The 17,569-nt window shown below is 43.0% G+C and overlaps 1 protein-coding gene across 1 annotated transcript in view; it reads right to left on the minus strand.

Annotated features, from left to right (window-relative positions):
- DOCK10 (dedicator of cytokinesis 10) overlaps window positions 1–13,852 on the minus strand; it is a 256,600-nt gene extending 242,748 nt beyond the window's left edge. The window contains exon 1 of the mRNA XM_064587156.1: window positions 13,661–13,852. Within this exon, the coding sequence (XP_064443226.1) occupies window positions 13,661–13,783 (123 nt within the window). The 5' untranslated portion in view covers window positions 13,784–13,852. The remainder of the gene's footprint in view (window positions 1–13,660) is intronic.
- Between the last annotated feature and the right edge of the window lie 3,717 nt (window positions 13,853–17,569).

Genomic DNA, 17,569 nt, shown 5'->3' on the forward strand with positions numbered 1-17,569 from the left:
AGAGCCCTACCGGACCTCTCACCTGCACTATGGTAAGATAATACATCTGTGTGAAATTTGTAGTAACCTTGTTACGGCAGCCATGGAAATCTAGTGACTGTGTTTGTATGTCTACAAAGTCACAAAGACCCGGACTGAGTCAAGTTCCAATCACTTTTTAGGACACCAGAGATCACATGCCATCACTCAGATCACAAGGCACCGTGCCAGCTCACAGACACAACTGTACCTTTCCCAGCACTCACAGACCAGAGGCACACAGTTTCAACCTGCCACCAAAGCTAAGTCCCAGAGTCTCGACAAAAACAGGTAATACCGACCTCACACGCTCAAGAAGTACACCACACATGTACTATTTAAACTTCTTTGAAGACAGTGCTCTATTTGGGTTGAAGGCTTATTCACTTTTACTGGGGAGTCCAATGGAGATATAAGCAGAATCTGGACTTTGATTTTATGATAGTAAATTATACAGAAGGCTGCAGATGGTGCACTGAGCTGAAGGACAAAAGGCAATGGTTTTGAGATCATCCGTGGCCTTGCTCTGTGACCCTGACCGTATCCACTGAAAGCTCTCTGTGATTCAGTTTCCTTTTCTGTTTTAGACTAACTTATCCTTCAGGTCTAAATGTTTATAGTTGTAGGATGCCAAGACACGTGGTGCCAATTCTCTTTCCTCACTCAGAATATGTATTTCATGTGGCGTTGGTAGACATGAATGCCAGAAGAAAGAATCCTTAGGACAAAATTGAGCTTGAATCACTTAATGCACATTAAACATTTAAATATTTGGCATTAGCTTAAATGTGTGTCAAAGAATATTTTTGTCAACAAATGTTTTAAATAAACACACCAAAAGTTGTTACTAGTTGTTATCATGAGTTTTTTCTTCATTATTTTCTAGGTTTTGAGTTATTAAGTTAATAAAAGCCACGAGAGTTTAAAAAGTACAGATGTAAAAAGAGACTATTAAGTGAAAATTGGATTAAAATAAAACCCACACGGAGCAGTTATTATGGTATCTTAAAACTCCCTGACCTAAAGGAAAAACACAGAGCTTTTAAGAACTAAAATAGCACAAACATTCACTGATAAGATCATATAGCTTTGATAATATATGAAGGGTTTTCTTGAAAACCTTCCATATGGGACTTCGAATGGACTGCTGTCAAAATTCTGTTGCCCACGCTTCCTGAATTTTAATCCATCATTTTCTGCACCCAGCACAGAGTTGTATTCTGCCCCGGACTTGTGACTGCTCACAGACTCACTGGGAGTGACAGTAACATCCCTGGCCAAACAGTGAGCCCAGGGAGGCACCCACATGGGAAGGAGCTGACATTGGAACAATGATAACACCTGCTCAGCTGAATCTTATTTATTCGAGAGTACACATTCATGCCAGCCAACACTTAATTTCAACTCAATTTATGGCTACGGAGCAGATACTATATGTTGATACTTGATCGCCTAAGGATTTCTTCTCAAATGTACCCAGGACCTTCTTTACTGCAAACCAGGCACTTAGATTTCCTTTTGCATGTCCAGCCTGTTCTTCTGGCATGTCCAAGGGGAACATGCCTTCTTACGCTTAACAAGCATTTAGTAAACATCTACTATGTGCCAGACATTTTGCTGCCCTGGGAACATGGAAACCAATAACCATACTGCCTATCCCTGAAGGCCTCTCGGGTATTGGAAATGTGCAGGCAAAACTACGCTTGGTCCTCCTGGTCTAGGAGAGGCAACAGGGACCAGGGTCATGTAGGCTGTGGTTAACTGCCAGAGATCAGACTAGCTACCAGTAAAGTGATGAAACATGATCCCCGAGACCACTAGTCTCCCATTTCTATGTCCTTTTGTCCCAAGGGATCCAGGCCCTTTCCAAGGTACACTTGCTGGGGAATGGATTTTCCCTTTGGCCTGAATTTAAGTCAATAGCTATTTTGTGTATTTAAGGTTAATCTCCAACAGCTGAATGAAATACTCTGGACCTTTGGGGATCAGGCTGCTGGGTGAACAATCTCAGAAAGAAGACTCTGCTATCTTTCTAATACCTATGAAATCATACTAGGGCAGAGACAGATAATACTACCTTTCTCAGGTGTGAGAAGGAGGTGATAGAGGCAGAGGCAAAAAACAGTGACAAAGAACTAGCAAGAGAGAGGTTCTTGCTTTTTTGTTGGCAGGGAGGTGTAGAGCTTGGAGCAGAATTCAAACTCCCCCCCCCTCCTCCCCCCACTCACCTATATTCAGGGCATGTCGGGGCTAGGAGGAGCTTGGCCAGGTCTGTAAGCCAAAGACCAGGGCACAAGAACTGGAAAGTTCCCTCTCCTAACGCAGATGGGTCTTTCTATTCTCGGAAGGAAGGCAAAGAGGGAAATGAGACTGCAACCTTGCACTGGAGCCTCCACTAGGTTGGAAGAACCTGTCTCGCACACCTTTGTCACTGCTGACTGTCCTTTTGCCAATTCTTATCCCCTTGGCCCGTCCTGTGGGTATATGAACAACCATTCCCTCCATTACATCCTCGACAATCACTTTGTGCTACCATTTTCATCAATGAAAAACAAACTTGCTTGTAGCCTATTTGAACCAATTCTTCTGGTTGCTAAAATCAGATATCTTAATCAATAATGGTGTTATTAAAATGAAAAAAATATGCATATTTTAATTCTGTATGAAAACCTCTTTAAAAGAATAAGAACTCCCTAGGTTTTTAGAACTAAAGCATCCTTAAAGGTCTCAGTGTCTAACCTCTTTTTTTTTAAATTTTATTTTATTATGTTATGTTAGTCACCATACATTACATCATTAGTTTTTGATGTAGTGTTCCATGATTCATTGTTTGCGTGTAACACCCAGTGCTCCATGTAGTACGTGCCCTCTTTAATACTCATCACCGGGCTAACCCATCCCCCTACCCCCCCTCCCCTCTGAAACTCTCAGTTTGTTTCCCAGAGTCCATAGTCTCTCATCAACCTTCTTGTTTTAAAGACACGGAAACCCAAAGAAGCTTAAAGTCTTGGTCAAGGTGGCACAACCTGGAGGCCACTGCTTCCTAATGGCAAAGAAGATACATCAGTTTTTTGCTTTTTTTTTTTCAAATTGATTGGATAACAGCAACATAATGGTTTTGACTTCAAAAAACTGAAGTTAATAAATGAACCTTTTGCGGTAGCACTCAGAAAGGTCCTGAAAGAACCTCTCTGTCCGTATTTTGCCAGTTGGCCAGTAAATTTTATCACTAGTATTTTCACATACAGGGAGACCTTATAAGCTATGCATATAGATATGCTTTAAAGCAAACTGGAATACTTTTCATTTGGAAATGAAATCCTCTTTTGAATAAATGTCAGATTTTTATTTTTATTTTTTTAAAGATTTATTTATCTATTTGAGAGAGAAAGAGAGAGCGAGCAGGGGGAGGGGCAGAAGGAGAGAGAGAGAGTCTCAAACAGACCCAACACAGGGCTTAGTCCCACAACCTTGAGATCACGACCTAAGCTGAAATCAAGAGTTGGATGCTTAACCGACTGGACCACCCAGGTGCCCCTAAATGTCTGATTTTTAAATAAATAATGTAAAAGCATAAACATAAATAACTTCAAATATTAAGTATCCATATTTGAATTTTTTTCTTCAAAAAAGTCACTGGGCTTTCACATCACTCTTCATTTTTGTGATGGTTACTCGGCTGTAAACAATTTTCTCATTCTAAAGAACAGTGACAAAGGAACTTTTAAGAGCTAATCAAATTAACAATGGATGTTCAAAAATAATTTAATTATTACATTTCATTGAGTAGTAAATTTTGTTTAAGTTTTTTGTTTGCTTGTTTGCCACATCAAATGTTCACGCCTGTGTTCTTTATATAGAATGTGTGATTTGAAAGGCCAAAGTCACTGGCCATTTTGACAACCTTAATTAGCCACTTAAATTGGTAATTACTAGAATAATTATATAAAGAAAAGATCATTGTGCCATCGTAAGTGGTGTCATCTTTTTAAACAGACTGCCCTCCAGATCCTATTGTTAAACTCTGCCATTTTGGTGTTTAGCTTAAAGAGCTGCCAAGCTTCCCAAATTCCATGTCAGGAGAGGTGGTATGTTGAAACTGAATTAGAAAAACTGACTATTTTCACATTTAGCAGCACAACTAAAGGAACTTTGCCTAATTTGGGTCCATTAATTCTTCTAGTCTCAGAGGTGTTTCCACTTCAATCCAATTGCAAAATATTAACATTTTCAAAGGCAAGTGTTTTTCTCTATTGCCACTCAGTCACATTCATTAAATTTTATTATTTCTACATCATTTAATGTAGGTCAACATGTCGCGTCCAGCAAACAAGCATTTCTTTCCAGCTGATTGACATTGAAGTGAAAGATAAGAGCAAACAAATCTCACTTTAGTGGGAAAAAAACCTCTCATTTGTAAACATGAGCATCAAAACCAAGACTACAGAAGACAATGTAGCAGATGTAATGCTGCAACCCAATTACTCCATGCTTATTGTGTCAGAAATGTATTTCTATAGAAGAAGAATCAAATGATGCCCCTTTCAGAGTTGAAGGAGGCTTTGTTTGCAAAGCTTAACCCACTCCTAGGAAAACGACTGAGCACGGACACAGTGTCCAAAGCTGGAGTCATTCCTCATATCCCGCATTACTGAGAAGTCATGAATGAGGAATGGTTGAGCAGAGCAAAAGTGGCCACAGGTCTTCTCTTGTTAAGAAGCTCCTTTCCAAGACCTCTTCCTATGGCGAGGACTCTAGGGTTTCCTTTTCTGTCCTTGCTCTCTCTCGCTTGGATGCTAACTGCATGTGTAATGAGGCTTGCCTGCCTGCCCATCTGCCCGGGGGAACTGGACTGCAGGACGGAGCAGCTGTGGAGAACACCGGCTCTGGAGCTGGGCTACCTCCCTGTGGCTCTGGGATCCATCCGTGACTAGTCATTTGATCTGGGGTAAGCCCGACCTCAACACATCTCCTTCCTCGTCTCTAGAATATGAATAAAAATACTTTATTGTGTGCTTGTCATGAGGATTAAAAGAGATTGTAGGAGTCAAGTCCCTGGCACACAGGATGGGCTCACTATCTTTCCGGGTACACTGTGAAGATGATGACTCAAGGGACATCATTAGCAGACGCCGACAAACTGGCCATTCGTAAGTCATAATTCCATTACAATCGCTCACTAATGTGCAACCAGCCCACTCTCCTGATGCTGCTTTTAGCACTTCGTTTGCAGTGAAAAGGGAGACTCCCCTCCCCTTACTCTCATATAGTAAATAGAGTCTAAAAGTGGTGAAATAGACACATCTCTCAGTGGCACATATATCTGAAAGGAGGAAGTTTGGGAAAGAGAAACAAGAAATTAAATGAGTAAAAAGATCTACTTCGGGTGGTGGTCGGAGCCACGAGGAAAATAAAGGATAATAATGGAACACAGAAAGTTGCAGTGGAGGGAAGGCTGAGGAACATCCTTTCACTTGGTGACCCAGGATGACTTCCCTGAGAAAGTGACATCTGAGAATCTGACAGAGGAGGAGAAGCTGTGAGAACTCGGGCAGAGGAATGGCAAATGCAAGGACCCAATCATCTAATCCGCTAATTTCACAGATGAGAAAACGGAGATTGCTGAAGGAGGCATGACTTGGCAAAGAGTCACAGAGCCAGGGTTGGAATTCTGCTGTCCAGACTCACAGGCTCTGAGATTTCCTACACCAACGCCCGAATTGGCCAGATTGTTCAAAGTGCTCGTGGACAGTGGAGGAGAGGAAAGAGCAACCCAAAACAGGCTGAAAGACAGCCAGTCAAAGGAATCCTGGACCATATCATAACATGCGGGGATATCTAGATCTTTAACTCCAGAGAATTCCATCCTTAGAACATTCCTATGTGAAGGAGAGACATCATGTTTTTCTGAGACTCAGTGACTAGAAGAGAAAAAAAACAAACTTTCATGATTTTTTGATTCTAGCAATCAGATTTTCTGGAACAACCAATTATTTTCAAATCACTAAGGGTTTCAATGATAGCAACATAAATCTTATAAAGCAATGAAGAATCATTATTGCATGTCCTTCATGAGTTGTAGTGATCCTGCTTTAAAATTCTCTGGTAAGCAGGGTAACACTGGCCTCACCTTGGAACTCATCTTCAGGACTGTAACCTGGGTCAGAACTTTTGCAGATTCAGACTGCCTATTTCATATATGTTATGGAATTTTTTACTTAACCTGGAAGCTTATACTACAGTTAAGGTGCTGCGTGAAGGAGAAAATATAACACAAACGATCAAGGGACTTTCCAAAGTCACTTAGCAAGGAACCAATCCCATTTTCATACATTTCTAGGTGATCTAAACTTTATTTTTGCCTCAAGCAACTTTTTCCAAGAGTCACGGAATAAACTATACTGTATTGGAGCCTCACACAATTGCCTTTGACAGACAATATACTGCAAAATTATGGCTACAGTTGTAGCTTATTTTTTGTGTTTCTCAAATGTTAATATGTTTATAAATTACCAGAGGATCTTGTTAAAATACATGTTCTCTTCTAGTAGATTTAGTATGGGGACTGGGACTCTGCATTTCTAACAAGCTCCCAGGTGACCTATACTGCCCTGAATGAGAAATCACAGAAAAAAAAAAAAATGCCTTGTCTCTTGAGTCTCAGTATAAGTTAAAGTCAAACACGTATAGAGCAAATTATTTTCTTTTATACTGCAGACCTCTTAATCTCATGGCTGATCACGTTTTCCTTTTTGACTTGGCTGCTAGGAAACAGTCTTAGCAAGACTGTAGGACTTAATGGTTATGCACTGTATTCACTAATCCTTCTCCATTAACCTACTCTTGACAACATCTAACTTTCCTAATATTGCTTTTTTGTTGTTGCTAATATTGCTATTTACCCCCTAACTCACTATACTTTTTATTGTTGCCTTATACGCATCTTTGTTAAGACACTTCGAATAACTCCTTTGACTAAGAAAGTGGATGAAAAAAGAATCGCCACACAACCTAGTTAAATGAAAATATGTGCTCAAGGACACATGATGCACTGGAAAATTTCAGGCACTTGTTGGAGTGGGGTGAAGTGATTGAGATGGAGAAGCAGCCTGTCCTAGTCAGAAGTAGACTGGAGAAGAAATAACCCCACCCTCTTTCACAATATGTTTTTGGCTTTGCCAGATAGATAGCATAGCGATGGCTGAGCAAGTTTATATTTGAAGGACTTAACAATTGAGCTCTGGTTGCCGTAAGAGGGTTTAACATTATTATGGGTACTTGGAACAGCTTCTTCTCTGGCTTCTAACTTCAGAGGAAAGCTGGAGTGGGCAATGATAGGTATTCTCAATTATCAATGGGAAGGACAGAGTTCCACTTCCTTAGGTAGAGCTCACAATCAGAGTGCAACATCAAGCAAACTCAACTCCTCATGCCTTCCACTTTAGAGATGCTGCTGGAAACCACTACAGAACTGGAAGGGAACGCTCTGCTAGTTACTATTTAGGATGCAAGAGAGGTTCTTTAACTTAGGTGAGGTCTTTAACCCTCTGAGTCTCAATGGCTTCCTCTGTAATTTGTAACAATAATAACATCCTCATAGGATGGCTCTGAGAATTACACACTGAACTCCGTGCCAGGCACTTCGTGGGTTCTCCATAAGTGGTTTATCCTGACACATGTATTACTGCTCTTTCTCTTTGTGAAGCTTCAGGGAAAATCGATGTGAAGAAGACAGCCAAGAACCACACTCTTTTTTTTTTTTTTTTTGTCTAGAAGCTGTCTGATGCCCTGTTGTTACTGTTTATCTTCAAAGTCACTTTTGCAATGCACTTGAGAAGCAAGGAAAAACAGTAGTAGTTGATGTAATCAATAACATTCAACCTTGATGTTGTAAACTAAGTGTTGACTTCTTCACCATGCCAGGGACGTTCCTCATGAAGGAACACAAACAACATAAGCCGTGTGATTATGATTTCTGCTAAAGTGTAAACAGCCTTGTTATGAAGAACCCTGTCAAAACCAAACCAAACCTGGGCGCCTGGGTGGCTCAGTTGGTTAAGCGACTGCCTTCGGCTCAGGTCATGATCCTGGAGTCCCGGGATCGAGTTCCACATCAGGCTCCCTGCGCGGCAGGGAGTCTGCTTCTCCCTCTGACCCTCCTGACCCTCCCCCCTCTCATGCTCTCTCTCTCTCAGTCTCTCTCTCAAATAAATAAATAAAATCATTAAAAAAAACAAACAAAAAACCAAACCAAACCAAACCAAAAGAGACTGTGCTGTGGGTACCTAACAGATAGACCTTCGCGCCGCATCCTGCTTGAGCCCGAGCTGCAGACATTAAGACAAGTGTTCTCTTTTCATTATCACTTTCTGCATCTATCACTCACTCTTACTCCCAGCATATGACTTTTTGGAAATTCTAGTATCTCCCACACAAGTGTTTGAAGCCCCTCCTACTCTCAACCATTTACATATCATGAAATTCAGAGGAGAGGAAATTCTTCCTTCTGCTCCTGTAAACATGTTTACAGACATTACTTCTCAACTGAAGATCTTTGGTCTGTCAGAGGTTCTGCTTCTTATTCAAAGCTCCCTAAACTATCAAAAGTAGTATGATTGGAGGACAGAAGAAGTTACAAAATGTCAAAGGAAAGTGAGTGTATGGAATTTTTGTGATTACTGAAGTCAATACTGCCCTTTCTCAACCACTTACCCTTTATGCTTTCTGCGTACGCCCATACCGGGTAAGTACAATCACTTCTGGGAGAACGTTTCCTCTTTAAAAGAGGTTAATAAGCAGAAATACCACATGATCCAGTAATTCCACTACTGGGTATTTACCCAAAGAAAATGAAAACACAAATTCAAAGAGAGATAGGCACCCGATGTATATTGAAGCATTATTTACAAAAGCCAAGATATGGAAGCAATCCAAGCATCCATCCACAGACAAATGGATAAAGAAGATGTGAGATATATATATAACATTCCACTATATATATAGTGGAATATTGCTCAGCCATAAAAGGAAGGACAAAATCTTACCATTTGCAACAACAGGAATAGATCTAGCAGGTGTTATGGTAAGTGAAATAAGCCAGAAAAAGACAAATATACCTTATGATTTCTTATTTGTGGAATTTAAAGAACAAAACAAATGTACAAACAAAAAGACAAAAGCCTCTTATAAACAAAGAGCGAACTGGTGGTTGCCAGAGGGGTGTTTGTTGGGTTGTTGTATGGATGTTGGGTTATTGTATGGATGAAATAGATGAAGGGGAGTAAGAAGCACAAAGTTCCAGTTATAAAGGAAATAAGTCACAGAGATGAAAAGTACTATAGGAAATATAGTCAATAATATTGTAATAATGTATGGTGACAGATGTGACTACCCTTGTCATGGTAAGCACTGAGTAATGTGTAGAATTGTAGAATTACTGTGTTGCACACCTGAAATGAATGTAACATTGTATGTCATTTGTACTTCAATAATAAATAAAAATAAATAAAAAAGAAGCTAATAATAATAAAAAAAGTTAATAAAGTTAGTTACAATGCAATAGTGACTTGCAGAGGAATTTTTGTGTAACAACAGAGTAAATGTCATAAATGCATTCAAGAGTGCATGTAAATAAAGTGGTTCCCATCTGGGAAATACATAAGAGGCTTTAGGCAAAAGTTGACCAGATGATTATTTGTTCCTCAGTCTTCCATTTCTCTGACTCATGCCACCACGTTCCATAAATAAGCTCTATTTCTCTCAAAGTGACAGACCGAATGTGCTGTCAGCAGAAAAGTCATCATTTTTCTTTTGAAATGCTATCAAACATGTATGCAGAAAAGTGTACAAATCCTAGGTTTATAGTTTAATGAATTATAGAAAGCTATATAAATGAACTAATTCACGCAAAAATACAAATACACTTCATACATTTTAAAAGAACAGCTTCCTGTAAAGAATTTCTAATTAGTGGCATTACAACTTTGAGGCCAACATGGCATGTATATTCAACCAAAGTAAGAAAACACTCAATAAAACTCTCCCATTGACATGGAAGAAATGTTTCTAATCATTTTCAGCTGAGATTCTGCTCTAAAGAAGCTTGCTTTGTGGGTCTACCATGAATGGGGTGTCTGGAAATTACTTAAACTCTATTTGATCCTGAGATGGGCCTCAGCATGAGTTGTGATTCATTTGTTTTCCATGAAAAAATTTTAGAATCACTAAGGAGCAAATATTTCTCTTTTTAAAATATATGACTTTTGTTCATAACTGTTATGTATTATTATTATTGCTGTTTTTTCCTTTTTAAGAACATTAAATGTTCTTAAATTGAACATTGAAATGCGGTGACATATAAAAATTGTATATATTTAAGGAGTACAACTTGATGTTCTGATACATGTTTACATTGTGAAAAGATCAGCAGGATGAAGTTAAATAACTTAACCACCACCCCTACATGGTTACAACTGTGTGTGTGTTGAGATTTTACTAAAAATCTATCCTCTTAGCTACTTTCAAGTATTCAATCCAGTATTGTCAACTATGCTTTTCATTGGATAGAAATCATTCATCTTGTGTAACTGAAACTTTGTAGTCTTTGACACCATCTCTTCATCCCCCCACTTCCTTACCTCCTACCCCTGTAACCCCCATTCTACTCTTTCCTTCTATGAAATTTACTATTTTAGATTCCACATAAAAGTAAGTCCATGCAGTATTCGTCTTTCTGTGTCTGACTTTTCACTGAGCATAATGTCCTCTAGGTTCATCTGTGTCTCCAATGGCGGGATTTCTTTCTTTTTTAAGGTTGGGATATATACCACATTTTCTTTATCCAGTCATCCCTCAACAGACATTTAGGCATGTTTCTGTATCCTGGCTATGGTGAAAATGTTGCAGTGAGCGTGGGAGTGCGGATATCTCTTCCTAATTGTTCTTAAGAGGGATGCAAAATAAAGTTGGCCCAGGTGAGGTTTTTGCCTGCATGGGAGCCTGCCACGGTGCCTTGGGTTAAAACTAAAATCAAGTTTGCTCTGGCTTATAGCTCTACTTTCTTCAGCAACTGCCCTCAAAGTTGGCCTCCTAGTCAGCTGCTCTCACTCAGCATCTCTTTGCTCTGTGTTCTCCATAAGCCACACACATTCTGAAGCCTTCCTGTCCTATGTGTATGTGTGTGTAAGAGGATGTATATATTATACACATATCCCATTCTCAGAGTCTGCAACTCATAATTACCTTGTTAATCTGACAACCTTGTCTATTCTTATTGGATAGAGCAGAGGTCCAACACTACAACAATCTCTCTGTAACATTCTGGAGAATTTGGGTCCCCCAAACAGGGTTTTTAGAAAGGGCACCGTATGAATCTAGCAGCAAGACAGTTTTTCTCAATAGAACCTTCTAGTGTCTTTCAAATGTTCTTCAATATATGACAGCTTGCTCCAACACACACAATTCTACTTGACTGTATTGCAGTGGGCTACCCATAATCTTCTTCCCCTATCCTATTAACATTCTCCCTTGACAACCAGGATTTGAGGACTCGAAGTAACAAACATAAAGGATCTTAAGGGATTGGATCACGTAAGCCAGGATTAGTCTCCACACATAGTCCAATTAGAAGGTCTTAGGTTCAAAAGGGATGCTCTGCTCCACAGAATCCTACTGAGTGTGGGTGCCAACTCAGAGAACTCATCACCTTCCTGTTTCCCTTTAAGAGTTACCTGATAGAATGAAATTCAAAGCACGTGTCTTCTTGCTGCCAAAATCGCTGCCCAAACTGCCTGACTAGATGTGTAAGATCCAGTGAAATGTCTTGGCAAAAGCTAATTCAGGAGTGTTGGCCAAGGTGCTGAAGTGAGGAGAGGGAGGCAGGGACACCTTTGCCAGTGAGTCGGCTCCTCCCCCGACTCTTTGTAAGACACTGAGCTTATTCATTTTGATAAGATACCCTAGGATCTCAAGCCTGACATAAATTCGGAGTAAATGACGTGCGTGTATCTAGAACACAAATTCTTTATAGAAATTCTAGCACCACAAAACTCAGAAGAACCCCCTTAAAAACAAAACAAAAATCAAAAACAACGTTTAGAGCTGTTCATTCCAAATGCATGCTACTTATTTCTCTGCACTTCTCTACCAGATCGGTCCAGAGATTCAATAAAACAAATCTGCAAAATAACGTTACTGTAAAGTAAATGGGAGGGAATGACAAATCCACAGAGCGGACTGATCATTCCAAAGTAAAATTTATTTTCTATGTATGTTTGAAGATTTTCTTATTATGTCTACTTTTACTCGAATTGAACCTTCCTCCCCTCCACCCCAAATGTCCTTTCTGACAGTTTATCCTTCCTGCCCTGAAATTGTGCATGCTGATATCCGAACCACCGGCAGCCCCTGGCACAGGGTTGGCGAACAGTTGAAATCACCTCTGGAGTGATTTCTGCGGAGTGCAGCCAGTGGTAAGGAAAAGAGAAGGCACCCTGGCCACCAACCCTGGCCATCACCCCCACCCTTTTGGACATCTGATGCCTCTCCCCTCTGCCAGGCAATTAGCTTCCGTTCTGTTCAACTTTCCGACCTCTGGCTTTAGAGAAAAGTCCTGGCTGTGGGAACTGGCTCCGGGCAGCTCTTGGCTCCCTCTTCGTGGGTGACTGGCAAGAGTAGCACTTTCTTTGACACTCTTAAAAGAAGCCGTTTAATTCCTAATGATATTTCCTGGCAATAAGGAAAATGAAACCCACAGCGTGCGATTCCGGTCCAGCAGAGGCAGGCCAAGAGTGTGGCTGTTGAGCCCACGTCTGACTGTAGCATTCTGCCCACTCGCTCCCCATTCCCTCCAGAGTTGATTTTTTTTTTTTTTTTCCTCTCTCCTGACACTTCCACCCTGCAGTGTGACACCTACTGGAACTTATGAGCATCTGGAGACACACGGATAGGATTTGGGCATCGGACGGAATGGCTGGCTGTTGCCCCAGGGATTTCCCGCGGAAATCACCCAGAACTTGGCGTTTCAACGAGGAAGTAACCAGTAAAGCGATCTTGGCGGGAGAACCCCGTGAACATCTTAGAAAAATACTGTAAACCACTGGATACTTAATGACCCACGTCTCCTCCAGCCGGTTCCCCGGGCCCTTTCTGGAGGCGTGTAAAGTGGTTTGTGGCTTTTTACCGCGTGGACGGAGGGTGGTGCGAAGGACAGTTGTTTCTGCGATAGCGTTAACGCGGGGCTCCCAGCTTCAGCCGGAGCGAGGACCTCAGGGTCACATCCCTTCCTCGCTGCGCACCAGTCGCCAGGGGTGAGGGACACGCGCAGACCTGAGGACAGCGGGGTTCCTTCCCGTAGGCCCCCCTACCCCCCAGGTCACTGGCACCCCTCGACCTAGCGCCGATGTGACTCGCGCGGCATTCCCGCCCCCTCCCCAGCCCCCAAACCCACACACGTCGTCTCCCACGCTCCGCATTTCTGAGTGTCCCCGGTCCCCCCGCGCGCGCCCCTGGCCAGGAAGCGTCGGTGGCGCTGCCTCGCGGAGGGGACGCGGGAAGGGACGCACTGGGCGCTCAGGGAGGCCAGGCTCGGGGCCCCGTGGCGCCCCGGGCGCGCGGGAAGGAGCGGAGGACGCGCCACACTCACCCGCTGCTGCTGCCGGCTGCTGACGGCCACCGCGGCGGCGGACGCGGCGCTGTGCCGGAGCTCGGCCGCCTGCCCGGGTCTCAGCAGGCTCCGGGTGAACCTGCGGGTCCGCTCGCCCGCCATCGCCCGCCGCGCCGCTCGCGCGGGGGCCCGGAGCGCGCGTCCCGCCGGCCTGCCCCGCGCCAACCTTCTCTACCCACCCGCCGTTCAGGAAGCGGAACTCGGAGCCTCTCCCCCCCTTCCTCGCTCTACTCGCAAGAGGCGGGTTTTTCTCTCTCGCACCCGCACTCCCCCACCCCCTTTCCTCCACCGAAGCTTCGCGACGACTTTGCAAACTCTGCGCTCCCCGGGCGCGCGCAGCCAACTCGGCGAGCGGCGGCGTCTCTGCAGCGGGGGCCGCGGGGCGCGCGTGGGGCGGCTCCAGCTGGCCGGCCGGGGCTGTCCCCGTCGCCCCGGGGACCGGCAGGCCGCGGGGGGAGGGCTCGGGGCGGCCGCCGCGGGGCTCCAGGCGGGGCCTGCCCACGCCTCTCGCCCCCATTTAGAGGCTCTCCGCGGGGCTGGCGCTCTGGCCGCTCTGGCCCTTTTAGCCCCTTACCTTCCAGGCTGGCGAATGGGCGCGGGCGCAGCTTAGTGGGTCTTTCCATCCTCGGGAAGGGGTCAGAGGCTAATTAGGGGTCTGGTGGCTGGGATGTCTCCTGCATCGCCAGAGCCAGCCTTTAGAAGTCTTCTTTGCCCAAAGTCCTTCTTCAGGGCCTTGGAAGTCATAAACTTCAACCGGTATTCATTCATTAAGCGCCCACCATGTACCAATTCACATTGTTTTGGAAACCCGGGATAAGGAGGGGAACTTACCAGGCCTGCTTTAAGGCTGTGTAGGGCTGGTACGGTTTTTGGGTTAGGGGTGGGAGGTAGCAAATTACCAAGTTAAACAAACGAATTCAAATACGTGAACAAGGACATTTCATTTAATAAAAGCTAAAGAATAATAAACCAGGGTGAAGTGGCGTAAGAGGCTTTGAGGGGTGTATTTGATAGAGTGAGGGGGCTAGAACTGACTTGTGGGTTTACCAGGTGTGTGTGTGGGCGGGTGTCAGTTATGGGGAGGACTTACACTTGTGTTGTTTTTCTGCTCCTGCTCTTAACACACATCCCTCTGGTCTGCACATTGTCTCCAGCCAGCTGATTAAAGCTACTAAGAATTCTCCTGAGTCACACCCAGGGTGGTTCTTTAACTCAGTGTGGGGCTGGCTGTGGAGAAGAGCAGTTTGGGCCCCTAGGATACTAGTCTGGAGAGATCCAGGACAACCACTCCTAAGTATTCTAGGTTTTTCTTAACTGCTTTTTATAGACCCATGACCCTGACATTTTTTCCAAAGCCAATATACAGTTTTAACACAGGGTTGCACTTGTGTATAAAATCTTGAGCAGCTGATAAATGTGCTTGAGTCGGCTCTCTGCTATCTGGGATTCAGGTAATCAGAGGTACTGATTGGACATCATTTCAGCACATTCTAGAATTAAGATGGGCAGAGGCTTTGTCAGATTTGGGAAGAGCCATCTGAAATATCTGTTGGTTCTACAGTATCCTTCATAAGAAAGTACTGGTCTTACATGATTTGCTTTCACATTGCTAGGCAATATGGGAACAGGGTCACCTTTGAGAGTAAGCAAAGTAGGTGGTTACCTCTGTGGTGACAAATGAATAAATCCTTAAACCATGCCCTCCTCTGACAAGGGTGCTCTCTGTTGATCCCCTTAAATGCACCTTCTCTCTAGAGAGATAAGACATTTTTAAATAAACTTGAACTTTCCAAGTAGAGATGTCTAGTCTTTGTCCCTGATTTCTGAGCATTGCCTGGCACATAGTAGACACTCAGTAAATACTGGCTTTGGGATGACTTTCCTGAGGCCCTAGATGGGCTGGTGCCGTCCCAGAGCTCAGAGTGCTTGAGGCCTGGGAAGACAAAAAGGAGGAGAGAAAGGTATGCTGGAAAGGAAGGCCATAGTAATCAAAAATACCCCAGAATGTGTCCTAAGTATAGCAACTCGCTGAACTGATCCAAAACACTGAGTAACCCACACGACCCATTCTCCAACCACAACCATATCAAGCAACAGAAAATCACTTGTGTTTCATTACTACGAATTTTACTTTCTCCAGCTTCAGGGTGTCACCCGGAGCATGGGTATGAGATTTGATAAAGTTAAGGAACAAGTGTCTATTTGCTCTATCCATACCCTGTGTGATGTCCATTCCATGGGTCACACTAGAAGGAAGGTAGCTGTAAGTGGCCTTTAAACTCAGGATATTTCCATAACAGTGCTCACTGGGACATTCCTCAGCCCTTGACAGTCACCTAGGTTTTAGTTATGCTAAAACAGAGAGCTGAATGTCTCCCCTTGGCCACAGCAGGGACACACACATTCTTTGCTGCAGAAACAGGATTTTAGGTCTGCTCATTTGGAACTCTGACTCTCTGCTGGTCACCTATCTCTGGGTTCCCTGGAGAGATTTGGCTAAGATGTTTTGTAAAGGCAAATCTATGAAGACCCTAATGTAAATTATAGATTTGAGGTGATTTTGATGTGTCAATGTAGGTTTACCAGCTGTAAAAGTGTACTTCTCTGGTGGGGAAAGTTGATAACGGGGAAGGCTATGGATAAGGGGGTGGGGAGCAGGGGGAAATCTCTGTATCTCCTTTATTTTGCCATGGATTTAAAACTGCTCTAAAAAACAAGGTCTTTAAAAAAACAAAGAATCAATGTAACACAACAAGGAGAAGACAAATCGCCTAATGGGAGGATGGGCAAAGGATGTGAACATACATTTCTGCAAAGTAAATATGCAAATGGCCAGTGCTCAACATCATTAGTCACTGGGGAAATGGAAATCAAAGTCACAGTGAGATGCCACACCCACGAAGATGGTCATAATGAAAAACAGGGGGAAAAAAGGTGTTGGGAGATGTGGAGAAATTGGAACCCTGGTACATCGGTGGTAGGAATGTAAAATAGGCAGCTGCTTTGGAAAACAGTTTGGCAGTTCCTCAAAATGTTAAACATGGGGTAGCCACATGACCCAGCGATTCCACTCCCAGAGAAATGAAAATACCTATTCACGAAAAGAGTTGTACAACAATGTTCACGGCAGCATTCTTCCTGACAGCTAAAAAGTAGGGACAATCCAAATATCCATCAACTGATGAATGGATAAACAAAATGTGGTGTGCCCATACAATGGGATATTTTTTGACATTAAAAAAATGAAGTATTGTTATGAGGGACAGCCTGGATGAACCTTGAAAACATTTTGCTGAGGGAAAGAAGCTAGCCACAGAAGACCACATATTTAAGATACCTTTTTTATGAAACATCCAGAATAGGCAAATCGAGAAACAGAAAAGTAGATTTGTGGTTGCCTAGGGCTACAGTGGCTTGGAAAAAAATGAGGAGTGATGGCTAATGGGTACAAGGTTTATTTTGGAGGTGATGAAAATGTTCCAAAATTAATTGTGGTGGAGGTTGCACAAGCAACAGATTACAGTTGTAACTTCTGGGAAAGGGAACTTGATGGCTGGGAGACAGAAGTGTGTACAATTATTAGAACATAGCATACACCCTGTACTATACTTACAGCCTGTGTGCTTATTGAATTTTGTATCACACATACAATAACCTATTTACAAACAAACAATGATATGTTATAAAGAAATTAAGAGTGAGAAAACGGTCATAGCTACAGATTCAATAAAATTCAAAACTAAAAAAAATGCCGTGAAGTCTGTTAGGTTTCTTGGCTCATATTTCTGCTTGGACTTCATCTTCTCCACCCCCACTTTGTTTCAGTCACCTCACTTGGCTGCATTCTGCCTTCTGTATCTGCACCCTTTCATTTTAAGAGATACCAAT

Source organism: Mirounga angustirostris, unplaced genomic scaffold (genome assembly GCF_029215605.1).
Source record: "Mirounga angustirostris isolate CCGP_5_RB_7025 unplaced genomic scaffold, mMirAng1.0.hap1 SCAF_3, whole genome shotgun sequence".
NCBI lineage: Eukaryota > Metazoa > Chordata > Mammalia > Carnivora > Phocidae > Mirounga > Mirounga angustirostris.